General features: G+C 36.1%; 1 protein-coding gene across 6 annotated transcripts in view; it reads left to right on the top strand.

Moving 5' to 3' along the window:
* The window catches only part of TRRAP (transformation/transcription domain associated protein), a 102,564-nt gene that overhangs the window by 56,707 nt on the left and 32,447 nt on the right, over positions 1–13,410 (top strand). For all 6 annotated transcript variants that reach the window (XM_076351540.1, XM_076351539.1, XM_076351535.1 and 3 more), the window contains 8 exons: positions 730–909; positions 1,276–1,422; positions 2,131–2,250; positions 2,552–2,839; positions 4,262–4,399; positions 4,788–4,900; positions 5,400–5,535; positions 11,120–11,311. In XM_076351540.1, the coding sequence (XP_076207655.1) occupies positions 730–909; positions 1,276–1,422; positions 2,131–2,250; positions 2,552–2,839; positions 4,262–4,399; positions 4,788–4,900; positions 5,400–5,535; positions 11,120–11,311 (1,314 nt within the window). The remainder of the gene's footprint in view (positions 1–729; positions 910–1,275; positions 1,423–2,130; positions 2,251–2,551; positions 2,840–4,261; positions 4,400–4,787; positions 4,901–5,399; positions 5,536–11,119; positions 11,312–13,410) is intronic.

Genomic DNA, 13,410 nt, shown 5'->3' with positions numbered 1-13,410 from the left:
AAAAAGCTTAATGACCAGGTTAATACTTCTTAAGAAAATCTATCTCTTATAAATGACGGTGATTATAAAAAATACAATAATTGTTATAGTAGATGATTTCAAGAAAACCGTTAAGGCTGGAGTGTCTGCTCTGGTGGTATGACAACTGTTAGGTGGGATTGCATTGAAATGAGATTGCATTTTTGGTTGTTTTATTTAAAACAAGATGGGACCAAACCTTTCCCTTTTTTTTTTTTTTTTAATTTGCATATTAAAACATGAGTTTAAAGTGACTGTGAGGATAACTTTGTACTCTTAAAAGTATTAGAACTCCTTCCAGAGAGATAAAAAACAGCTTTGTGTTCCCCCCCCCATCCTTTTTGGGAGGACTTTCCTTGTAATGGGGAGAGTCTGTATACATTAGCTAATTGAGGGTACTAAATGTACGTGTTAAAAAGTACAAAATACAGAATTTAGGCATAGAAGATTCCTATTTCTTCAGCAATTTTCAGGAGGGGCTTGAAAAACAATCTTGAAAGTATAGTCATGAACTTCAAAGTGGTGACAAAATGTGATCAGATTAAGATGAAAATGTATTAGTGTATTTATTGAATAAAGGTGATAAATAGGTCTTAAACATATTATTGCAACTTTTATCATATTGATAAATATTAGACCATAGCGATGTTTTCCTTGAAATATGACACGAAACGTATATTTAAAAACTCTCCTTGCTTTTTAATGTCTTAGCTCCTGTTGGCAGTGTGTGAGAGAAATACTACAATTGGGACAAGCTGTCAGGGTGCTATGCTGCCCTCTATCACCAATGTTATCAACCTGGCTGACAGTCATGATAGAGCAGCATTCGCTATGGTAACCCACGTCAAACAAGAGCCTCGTGAAAGGGAAAACAGTGAATCCAAAGAAGAGGTAACTTACAGAAAATGCTGTGGAAAAATACATCTTTTTGATGGAATATAGCTCTTCCTAGTGTCTCATCAAATAAGTTTAGAGCGTATGTCTTGCAGATGATGTGCACAGATTGTTCCATATATCTGGTGTTTAATACGTTGTAGTTTAACCATGCATGGGTTTCTCAGAACTTGCATTCATTCATTTAGCCTTTTCTTTACTATAGCACTATAGCAATTCTATATCTGAACCTGAAGAACTAGCAGAAATAAATAGTGAGACCTGAAATAAGTCGATTGGAAGGTTTTTTTGTATTTGTTTGGAAAAAAAGCAAAAGTACTTAGAAAATATGTGCATGTTTTTGAGTTGTTTACTTCTGTATAGGATGTTGAAATAGACATTGAATTGGCTCCGGGAGATCAGACGAGTACACCTAAAACTAAGGAGCTTTCTGAGAAGGACATTGGCAATCAGCTGCACATGTTGACCAACCGGCATGACAAATTTCTTGACTCTCTTCGAGAAGTGAAGGTTGGTACAGGTCATTGGTTTCCTGACAAATCATTTTAATACTGAAATCTTCAAACTGACCTGACATGCATTTTTTTCTTTTTTTTTTTCTTCTTTCACACTTCTGATTTTTTGCTAATTTTTTTTCTGTAGACATCTCTTATAATCTGATGTAATTTCTTATTTGCATAGGGTAAAAAATTCTTAAGCCTTCACTTAATAGCTAGTTGTTACTGTATCCCTTTCCTACAAAGTTAAATTTCATCCTCCTCCACCTGTAAGTGTATTTTACCTGTTCAGTTAAGAAAATAGCGATGGCAAAGACAGGGTATAGGATCAAAAAAGTGTATTGGCATCTTATGTTTAAATAATTTCTAAGAAGATAATTTTAGAAGAAAGCTATGTTGAAATAATTCTCACAGTAGTAACAGCTCTGTCCAATTAACTTAATCATTCCTGTTACCAAAGTCATCAACTTCTTTCCTTTTTCCTTCTTTTTTTCTAAATGGTTACAGTAATGAATCGGAGTCTAAATCAACATGAAAATAGGATTAAATTCTTGTTACAGTAGTCTTTATTGCTAAAGGAAACATATTTTTGATATGTTGGTTGGAAAAGGCATTTGCATTACTGCTTAAACAACTGTATAACTGTGAACTGTTTTACTGTAGTATTAATTGTATTTTTCCCATTTATATAGATCTCTTTTTCTTTTTTTTTTTTTCCTAGACTGGAGCGTTGCTGAGTGCCTTTGTTCAGTTATGTCATATTTCTACACCATTAGCAGAGAAGACCTGGATACAGCTTTTTTCACGACTTTGGAAAATCTTGTCTGACAGACAACAACATGTGAGAATCTCTCTCTCCTCACTTACAAATTCCTCTTTGTAAATGACTGGTGTTTCAGGAAAATGTATTTATGTGATAAATGACTTGTTCCCTTGCTTTGAGAAGTTTGCCATTCTTTGTGACTAGTGAATGCTGTATACCTTATCAGTACATCTTTTGAAATAAATAGGGCCCTTCAATTTACAAAGAGAAATACACTTATCGAATGATTGTTCTCTGTATTAACAAGACTTTTAATCGAAATTCTCTAACTGAAGAATCTGAATGAACAGATAACTATGCTTTATTTTTTTTCTTCTAGGCTCTAGCAGGTGAAATAAGCCCTTTCTTGTGCAGTGGTAGCCACCAAGTACAGCGAGATTGCCAGCCGAGTGCACTGAATTGTTTTGTGGAAGCAATGTCACAGTGTGTTCCTCCCATTCCCATCAGACCTTGTGTCCTGAAATACTTGGGTAAAACTCACAATCTCTGGTTTCGTTCTACACTGATGCTGGAACATCAAGCCTTTGAAAAAGGTCTGAGTCTACAAATTAAGCCTAAACAGACAACGGAATTTTATGAGCAGGAAAGCATAACTCCTCCTCAACAGGTAGTGTTATATTAATTGAAATACCTTATGAAATGTGAAGAGAAAAACACAGTGACAAGTGTAGTACAATAGTATCATAGAATCATTTAGGTTGGAAAAGGCCCTTAAGATCATTGAGTCCAACTGTTGACCTAACACTGCCAAGTCCACCACTAAACCATGTCCCTAAGCACCATGTCTACACATCTTTTAAATACCTCCAGGGATGGTGACTCCACCACTTCCCTGGGCAGCCTTTTCCAGTGCTTGACAACCCTTTCGGTGAAGAAAGTTTTCCTAATATGCAAACTAAACCTCCCCTGGTGCAACTTGAGGCCATTTCCTCTCGTCCTATCGCTTGTTACTTGGGAGAAGAGACCAACACCCACCTCGCTACAACCTCCTTGCAGGTAGTTGTAGAGAGCGATGAGGTCTCCCCTCAGCCTCCTTTTCTCCAGGCTAAACAACCCCAGTTCCCTCAGCCGCTCCTCATAAGACTTGTTCTCCAGACCCCTCACCAGCCTCGTTGCCCTTCTCTGGACACACTCCAGCACCTCAACGTCTTTCTTGTAGTGAGGGGCCCAAAACTGAACACAGTATTCGAGGTGCGGCCTCACTAGTGCCGAGTACAGGGAGACAATCGCTTCTAAATCTTTGTGTTTAGAAGCTTGTTAAAGTAGTGTCGAATTTTTTTTTTTTTTAAATTCAGTGAAGAAATTTCTGTCCTTGTGTGTTTGTGAATACAGCCACTTGCAACATTACTTTGTGTCTTACCTACTTCTCATGCTTTTCTTTCATGTGTCATTGATATTTTCATTTTTTTCTCTCCCTCTTTTCCATCTGCTTTTGACACTAATTCTCTGCAGCACTGTAAAACTAGATGAAACCATTTCTGCCCCTAATTTTAAATCTTGAGTAGAAGTCTATATTGTCTCTGACTCCCTCAAAGGGAGTATGCTTTCCCTCATCCAGTCTGTTGGTATATTACCTTAAAGAATCATTAGCTAAACAAAATTGAGTTCCCTGTAAACAGGTGCTGTTGTGTTTAGTAATCTGTCAGGTAGTTATGATCTACCTTGGCATGTTTGTGATCAGCTGAGGAAGCTAAATGTTACAGATTCTTTTTACATGAAAGACTGAGTTGTTGGCTTGTTAAACAATTTTGTTTTCTATGATTTGATCTGATATATTAGAGAAGACAAGCAAGAATCAATGTACAAGCCACAGGGGTTTTTGTTGTCGTGTAATGCAGTGTTGTTGTTCTCAGTACTTGGTTATTACTAATTGCTTGCCTTCTAGAGTTTTAAAAAGAGTTTATGTAAACAATTCTCTATTTCCATGTCTTTCTCAATTTGCCTCAGTGCAGAATGTGTGGTTTTGCTATCTACTATGCTTTATAATGACAGCTTGACTGTGGAGAAATATGTGTGCTTAACATTGTAGGAAATACTGGATTCCCTTGCTGAGCTCTACTCTTTGTTACAAGAAGAGGATATGTGGGCTGGACTATGGCAGAAACGCTGTAAATTCCCGGAGACAGCAACAGCTATTGCCTATGAACAACATGGCTTTTTTGAACAGGTACACTCTTGATATTAGAAATGATTTGAGTAGTTCTACTGTCAGGATGAATATTCTGGTCAGCAAGAAAATAATCTGAATATTAATAAACAACTTCAGTCTTCTAAATTAGAAAATGCCACAGCTTCTCTACTGGCTAAAGTAGTAGTTCAAGGCTGTGTAATACCTAGATAAGGTGAAATTTTTGAGCACATCCATCAGTTTTTCATGACATTTGTAAAGCTGCCAAATAATGACTATGTTCAGGAATGAGTTAACACACTTCACTTTTATAAATTATAAGTTTAAAAAAAAAAAGTTTTCTTATCACTTTTTTTTAAAAGAAAAGAATGTTGAGTTAATGTGTATATGGCAGATGGAAAAATAAAATTATTTGAATTTTATTTAGGCACAAGAAACTTATGAAAAAGCAATGGAAAAGGCTAAAAAAGAGCACGAACGGAACAATGCTTCCCCTTCGATCTTTCCTGAGTATCAGCTCTGGGAAGACCATTGGATTCGGTAAGACTTTAAAGCTGTTGTAGAACAAGCATTTTTACCCTGCAATAGAAGCAAAATACCCTGCTGGTTTAAAGCATTAGTTGCGAGAATAAACTTAGCTCAGGACTTAGCTCAGATACAGGGGAAACTTAAAGGAATAAAAATATTTTTTACTCCCTTAGCAGACCCTCAGAAGCGATATGCCTGAAGTGTTGTAAAAATGTAATTTGCTATTGGTGGAAATAGACTGGAGCTAAAATTTGTTTTTCCTATTCATAATAGTTGTTCTGGGAGACACAAAGTGCAGCTCTTCCCTGTTCACAGATTTCTGTATTGTAACTGGTAATAAATTAAAAAAAAAAAAAATTTCCCATCTGAATAAAACTTTTACAATGCTTGCAAAGCTGTTCAATAGACAAACAAATATGCAGATAATATTCTGATTCACAACATTTATAGTCACTTTTATTGAAATTTTGTTTTTTGGTAACCAAATTGACAATGCTTTTGATTTTCGTAGTTGCTCGAAAGAGTTGAACCAGTGGGAACCTTTGACAGAATATGGCCAGTCAAAAGGTCATATAAATCCGTATCTAGTACTGGAATGTGCATGGAGGGTCTCAAACTGGACTGCTATGAAGGAGGCTCTGGTGCAGGTGAGTGAGGGCTTTTTATGCTAATGTTTAGTTTCTTTGTTCATTTTACTGATTACATTTCTAACGAGTCAGCATTACAGTTCATTTCACAGACACAGTGAACTGCTCATTGGAAGTTTTCTTTGATGTCCCAGCACACAGCTGGGTATTTGGCAATTGAAGCATGTCATTTCAACAAACTTGGATCTCTTTTCTATCTGTTTATAAAGCTGTACTGTGTAAGAAATTTAGCCAGTGCAGGTGAAAGACATGGTGCATGGTAATGAGTCATTAAAAAGCAACAAATGCTTGCCACAGAAGTGTGTGCCCAGCAGGGATATGCGGAGAAACTTAAAATGGGATCCTTGCAAGTACATGGTATTATTTAAAATAATGTAATATTGGGGAGGGACATTTTTTGTATTTTACACCTTTACAGGAACAAATGTTCCTTTTGTGAAAGGGAATAAAGTAAGAAAATACATCTATTATCATCCCTCTGTCTGTGGGCAACATAACTATGCTTCCATTGCCTCTGTTTGTTTTTGTTTGTTTTAGCACCTGAAAGGCAAAGCCAAAGTGTTCTTAACTTCTACTGTCCAAACTTAAAACTGCTAAACACAATTTATTCTGTTCATCTCCACAGCGTATGAAGGGGGATTAAGACATGTATGAAAATATGAGGGTCAGGGACTTTGTCAGCTAAATTTGGTTTACATTAAATACCTCAGTGTAGCTGAGGAATATTTGTAAGGCTGTGTTTCAGGCTCCTTGTTAAAAAAATCCCTGAAAAAGCAACGCATGAAATCTCAGTTTCAGTGTTGATTGGTTGGTGAGGCTGATGTACACTGCAGATTATATCAGTAGTTACAGCTTTAATGAAGACAGTGACAAATTTGAAGTTGTTTATATGTGTTGGGAAATGTATTGGGATTACTTACTTGGCACATGCTTGTTTCTTGGATTTTATAGCCACGCTTAGCAGAAGCATAATAGAAGGTTTTTTGTTCTTTCAGTAGCAATGTTTTTCTGTACTATCTCTCTGGGGATTGTTTCCTGTATCTGTCTTCTTTTGCTTTCTTTTTAAGTACTCAAATACTTTATTACTGCAAATTAACTGCTAGATTTCTAACTTTATTCTCACGTAGAGTTTACTTTAAGTCCATTTAAAATAAGGCTGATTTGATTTTGCAATGTATCCATTACATATAATTCCAAAATATCTTGGGAGCACCAGAGGTTGGAGCCAATGTGGTCAAGACTGCAAAGTGGGGAATCTAATGAGAGGTGAGGGACACAAGACCAGGTAATGAACCTCAGGCAATAAGCCTCAGATTGGGAAGCAATGAGAAGAATGAGGTGAGGATGAAGGAGGTTGGAGGAGTACAAATTTGACTAGGAGTGGCAGGGATAACTGGGTAAATAGGCTGAAGCAAGAAGTTGAAGAAAGTGATTTCCATTGAGAAAGGGTAAAGGACTTGGTAAAACTAGCAGAGAGGAGAGAGGCATTGAATTAAATGTTGCAGGGTGCATCAGTGAGACTGGCTGTGCAGGAGACAGGGTTTGAATTGATTGACAGGGAGAGAAATGAGGATTGGACTTGAACAAGATCACCAGGATTATAGTAAGGGATAGGTTACTTCTGGGGGAAAAAATACTTTGATTCTGCAAAAGTAGGTTTATAAAGTAAATAGAATCATAATGCATAAGCACAAGGGCGCACTTAGCTTTTGGATGATTGACTTTCAAATGTGTTCCCCAAACAATTTTTTCCTGCGTATAATCTTTATACTAGAAAGCATACAAGTAAAAATACCGAGACCACTCAAAATACCGAGACCACTCACAAGAAAGAGTAGGCTTTTGTGAAGTGACACTGTTTAAATCTACAGTCTTTACTGAAAAAAAGAAATAAAGCTAAAAACTATTTTTATCTCCTTTCAAATTGTGACAATTTGTGGTAAGTTTTTTGCTAGAAGTAAATATCATAATGATTGTACATACCTCTAGATATATACTTTCATGACAGAGAGTGCTGAGGCTTCAAGATAGCACTGCCAGTAGGAGTTGTTTCCTGTAAGTTCCTTACTTGATGTTCTGTGTAATCAGAAAACTTGAGTTTGGAATTTTCTGATGTTCCAAGGTTTCCTCAGAAGCTTAATGCATTGATGATTATACTTTTATAGTTCAATGTAAAGTTTACAGAACCATAAAACAGTTTGAGTTGGAAGGGACTTCTGGAGGTCATCTCATCCAATGCTCCATTCAGAGCAAGGCCCAAGTAGATCAGGTTGATTTGTCTAGTAGAGTTTTAGTATCTCTTAAGAATTGAGATGCCACAGTCTTTCTGGGCATATTCTTCATCTGAAGTAGCATAGATGTGCCCTGCCTGTTATATGTTGTTTTAGAAACCATCACAGTACTTAGCTTCTTTAGTTAGAAACTACCTCACTTGCCATACAAAAGTTCCTTAGTTACCTTCATTTGGTAATGGATAATATGTATTGTTTGTACTTTTCTGCTATTGACCTTTCTGATTCATTATGGAGTTCATTATTGTGTTCTGCTTGTAATTCATTTTGCTGAACAACATGGACTTGTAAAACATTTAACCTTCCCTTTGTCCTTTCCTGAGTTTCACTCATGAGACTGTGTATTCTGTGCTATCCATGTGCTTGATGAATGAATGCTCTGTAAAGGTTTGGCTGTTATGGAACAGTTTGAAGGCAGGGGGCACAGTACCTATAGAAAATAACATTTCAAAAGATTTAAATCTGGGGCTTCTTGGGACAAATGACAGACTTCTGTATTAGTCATCAGTAGACTTTTCTGGGAATTTTTTTTTTAACTTTGTATGCAGTATCACTGTCCTATAGAAGATTGAATAATAATAATAATAATTATTATTATTATTATTTATTTAGTTTTAAGGAAATATACCCTCTTTTCATGGTAGGTAGAATTGTTCATCTGTGATTAGTTGATGTAGAAACATAAACCAGATGTAGAACTGAAATCTGAAAGGTGAGAATGCTGCATTAAATTACAAGTGGAAAGGAGCTTGCTGACCTTCATTGCACCATTGCTATATAGTGTGGCATTACTGGAATTACTCTGCTAAAGATGCCAGAGTTTGGAATAAGGGGGTGAATTGGACATTTAAAATATAATTTTACTGACAAAGCTCTGGGCAGAGCCTTAGGCAGTGTTTTTTATATTGCAGAGAGAGCGAGCCAGAAGAATTAGTCCGTCACTTAATTGGGGTTTATTGTTTCATCAGTAGTGTTTAAGTTTTGAACCAATACCTACTAGTTAGAAGTATAACATGTCAAATTGACATGTTATCTGTCTAGTTTCATAATATTTGCAAAAGAAAAAACATGATTCTGAAAAATGCTGAGCATCCTTTAATTCCAATACCTTGCAGGATTAAGTTCCTGTATACAAAATATCCTAACAGCATGCTTCATTGTGACAACTTAGTCTTGCATGAGAAATATGCTGATTTCTTCAAAATCAGACTGAGTAATACATTTTTTAAATGTAGTATGATTATTCTTCTGTAACTCTTTTGTCAGAAGGGAAAATAGGTGGATACAATCAGTATGTTTTGCTTTAAAGGCTAAACTATGAAAACAGTAAAAGTTGTTTAATTAATTAAACGTAGTGTTGTCTTTTGATGGAACCTAAATTAAAGGTGTCCAACCATTGTAACATTTGAAATGGAATTTTTCAGTATTTGTAGTACGGATGGTTCAAATTAAATAGGTGTCTCCTAAATATGGATTTTATCATTTATCAGCCCATGTGAAGCCAAATCTGTAAGTAGCAAGCTGCATATGCTACAAAAGTAATCTGATAGTTTATATTTACATTTTAACTAACTTCTTTTGTTCTTATAACAATTGGTATTTTGCATCATATTTAAGTATGCAACTTCAGTGGCTAATTATAGAAATAGTATTATTTGAGAAACCTTTAAAGCCTAAAAGAAGAACTGTATTATACAGTATATTATAAACCTTGAGTTCAAACAGAATGAAATAGATCATGTCTGACAGGTTCTGGTTTTGGAGATTTGCAAGTTGAGTAGAAGTGACAACCACGACTAACTGCTGATATGCTTAAACTGCAGTTATATTAAATGAGATATTTTCAGTAATGAGACATTTACTAAACGACTGAGGAGAAGATGCTGCTGAAGCTGTAAATGGAGCTCTTGTGGCTCTACTCAGATTCTTGTAAAAGTGTCAGGACATGTTTGCATGAATATTAGGATATGAAAGAATAATTGATTCTATGCTGCTATACTTGCTACTCCAATTTTATTGATACTCTTTAATGTGGCTGTTTTTGTCAAGTTCCATGGTTGATTCACAAGAGAGGTCAGAAAAGATGGCAATGTTTTCATAAATCTTTGTGAAACATTTTTAATAATCTACCTATTAAAGTTAAGCTATTAAAATAGCAAGTGGCCTTTGATAGGACCCAAGACTCATTTCCATTTGCTCACATTGCCATTGTGTTTAATGATCCAGTAGATAATGTAATAAAGAAAGAGATTATTTTCACTGTGTAAGTGTAAGGTTGCTACCTGGCACTTTCTCTTTGCTGGCTCAGGCGTAAAAGTCAGTTGAGGATAACAGAAATAACAATTGTAATGGTTAAGATACAGTATATCAACAAGAAGATAATGCAGAAGGATTTCTGTGTTGCATATCAATCCATAAAGGGTTTGATGTAAAGCGGAAGAAAGAGAAGTGAAAAAGTTCTAGATTTAAGGCCTGTAGTGTCAGCTAGTGAGCATTGGTTAAGTACAAGTTTACTGTAAAATACTCACACAATTTAGTTGCTAGACAACTCAAGTACTTTGATGTTTTTAGTTGCCATATTTCTACTGTTCCAGGATTTTAAGAAAATGGTTTAAAATTATTTTTTAAATGATTTTAGCTCTATGACCTGATTTTGCACCTGTACTCAGAAATTACTTTGACATAAATGGGAAGGTTAATTGTAGATGACTTAAAAAATTAACTGTTTATTCTCATAAGCTTAGTAATGGCCTAGAACAGGTAGTTAGGAAGTATAATGCTGGCACAATGTGCTGACATAGAGGAACGGGATCCTTTTAAGTGAGAAGTTGACATTACTTGTTCTGAAGCCCCTGAAGCATTTCAGTGGTAGTATGCGTTATCTGCTGAGAAGCATCTTTTTTCTTTATACTTTACACAGGGTGAATTGTTTTGCAGTGAGCTTCATTCTCCTGTTGCAAGACCGCTTTCAGCTTGCTCAGCTGTCTCTGAGCTACACTACAGTTGTCAGTGTAAAAGTACCCTAGCAGCAGGTTGTATGCAGGCACTTCTACTCTTGCGCTGAATTTGCAATTTATTTGCGAGCCTGCACTTGCCAATAACTTTGAGAGCTGAAACTCCTCTAATGACAGAAATTTCAATATTTTAGTCTGATATTTTTGGAAATTGAGCTAATTTTTATAAAAAAAATAAAACTGAGTGTTTGTTTAAGAAGGCTTTTAACAAATAATTTTAAAAAGCCTGCATTTGAGTATGAATAATCTTTACTAGACTTTTTTCCATTTCTTTACCAGGTGGAGTTGAGTTGTCCAAAGGAGATGGCATGGAAGGTGAATATGTACAGAGGATACTTAGCAATCTGCCATCCGGAAGAGCAACAGCTTAACTTCATTGAGCGTCTGGTAGAGATGGCGAGTAGTTTAGCTATTCGAGAATGGCGAAGGCTTCCTCACGTGGTCTCGCATGTTCATACTCCCCTTCTCCAGGTAAGAATGAAAAGGGTTTTTTTGTTGCCAGTTATTTTCCAATAGCAGGTTTCAGGACATTTAGTAACTATGAGCATAAAATATTTTACTGTATAGTACTGATTGGTTTTTCGTAATGGTATTTTTTTTTTGTTAGAAGTTGCAGAATGTGCATTTTGATTTGGAGTCCTTCTAAAGTTTTTATAGTTTACCTGAATCTGTTCTGTTTGTGGCATATAGAAGTAGCTATTTAAAAATTGAACAGATGGCTCAACTTTTTTTTGTGGGCTAATGCATAATGCACTGTAGTACTTGGAGGTTGTGAACACTCAGTGGGTTTTGAAGTGAGGTCCATTTTGGGTGGGTGTATTGTTGCATTATATTATTTGCAGAAACGTTGAAATAACCTCCTAAGTGTTCTTTTCGGTTAAATGTGTTAAATGCATTATGGAATTTTGTCAACTGTAACGTACTCCTGTATTTTTTTTTGGTTTAAATTTTTTTTTTTTTTTTTTTTTTTTTTTTTTTAAATCTGAGCTAACTGTTAATGCCCTGTACGGGAAAAGGGTATTTAGAAATGCTGGTGTTTCTTTGAGGAGTAGCGTTTTGAACAGGCTGAGCAAGTTCTGAACATCCCTGTGGCTTAAGCATTAAGGTCAGAGAACCAAAAACTGTAAAAGTCTGTTGTTAGTGAAGAACTTTTTAGGTGAGCACTACTACCTGTAGAAAAATACTGTAGGTTCTGGCCAATGTGAGCCTTACCTTTTCTTTGTCATTTCTACATTGTATTGCTAAATGTTCTGATTTGCATCAGGGAAAGGAAGTAGGAAGGAATCTAGTCTTTAAGTATATGATATTTCTCGTTGGACAGGGAGTTAATTGTATACAAGTTTTGCTGAAAAGGAGAGTGCATTTTATGAGGTAAACTAACGTGTGTACCTCAAAGCTTCATGTATTGGTCTTCAGCTTTATTAGTTGTCCAGCTAGCTCATTTGGCAGGTTCTGCATTAAACATTAAACACTGCATTAAAATCTTGTAGTACTGCTGTAAAAAGAATTCCCATGTTGAATCATGTTGCTTCACGGACTGAGAGATGTTGTGGGTTGGGAAGAGTGATCTCTGCTCCCCTCATCTAATCTGATGCCAGCTACAGGAAAGAAAATGTCTTTGGTCTGAGTGGGAGGCCATATTTCAGTAATGCTCCTTGTCTACGTGTGGGTGCACATCATACAAATTTAGCTGTCCTGATTGAAAAGGTTACTGCTTCCAACTAATTGGTTCCTTTTAATTCTAGTCTGTTGTGGAGCACTCATGTGAGTAGGTCAGCTGGAAGATTTGAGTCAGTGGTAACCTCTGTCAGGGGCCTTTTGCTGAACTGAGAAGGAACGGACTGCTTGAATCAGAAGTGGATGGAGCCCTATGGCCTTTCTAGTTTGTGATCTGAAAGAGATCTATATGCTTTCTGGACAAAAATGGACAAAGCAAGCATAAAGTTTTGAGAGAAGCTTGCTCCTAAAGTAGGGGCAGAATTCTGGCAATGAAGCAGTGAGCTGTCCTCTCCAGAATGAAATGAGGGACAGCTAATGAATTTGGGGTTACAAGAACTTTAAAAACAAACAAACCCCCTAACACCTCCCCCGAAAACAAATTAAAAAAAAAAAATCCTGCCAGAAGTTGAGTATTATCTAATCTTAAGTAGCTTAATTCTTTGTCAAGATCATTTAAAACAAGGGAAGAAATTTGTAACTTGAATTTCATGCTGTTCTGTAAAATTACTGCAGTATATTGCACGTGACTTTTAACAGCACTGGTGTTCATATAAACTCTCGCGTGCATGCTTGAATCCTTGACTTACAAAGGATGAGTAACCTTCCAGTTGGATAACCCAGTACCTACACAGAGGATGGACAAAGCTAACGTTTTTTTGTGCCATTTTTCTACTTACCTACTTTTTTCTTAACTCTGTCATCCATTTCTAGGAGAAGGTAGAGCTCATCGTCTGCTTCTGAATCATAAAAGCATTTTGCTCTCAAAAGGGGGCATGCTATTTTCTGTTTCTCTAAAGGAGTATGCTTGGAATAAGGAAAGTAAAAGGTCACTTTTCTTTCATCCTTGCTAA

The sequence above is a fragment of the Aptenodytes patagonicus genome, chromosome 13, assembly GCF_965638725.1.
Source record: "Aptenodytes patagonicus chromosome 13, bAptPat1.pri.cur, whole genome shotgun sequence".
NCBI lineage: Eukaryota > Metazoa > Chordata > Aves > Sphenisciformes > Spheniscidae > Aptenodytes > Aptenodytes patagonicus.
This window is presented reverse-complemented; position numbering and strand designations above follow the sequence as displayed.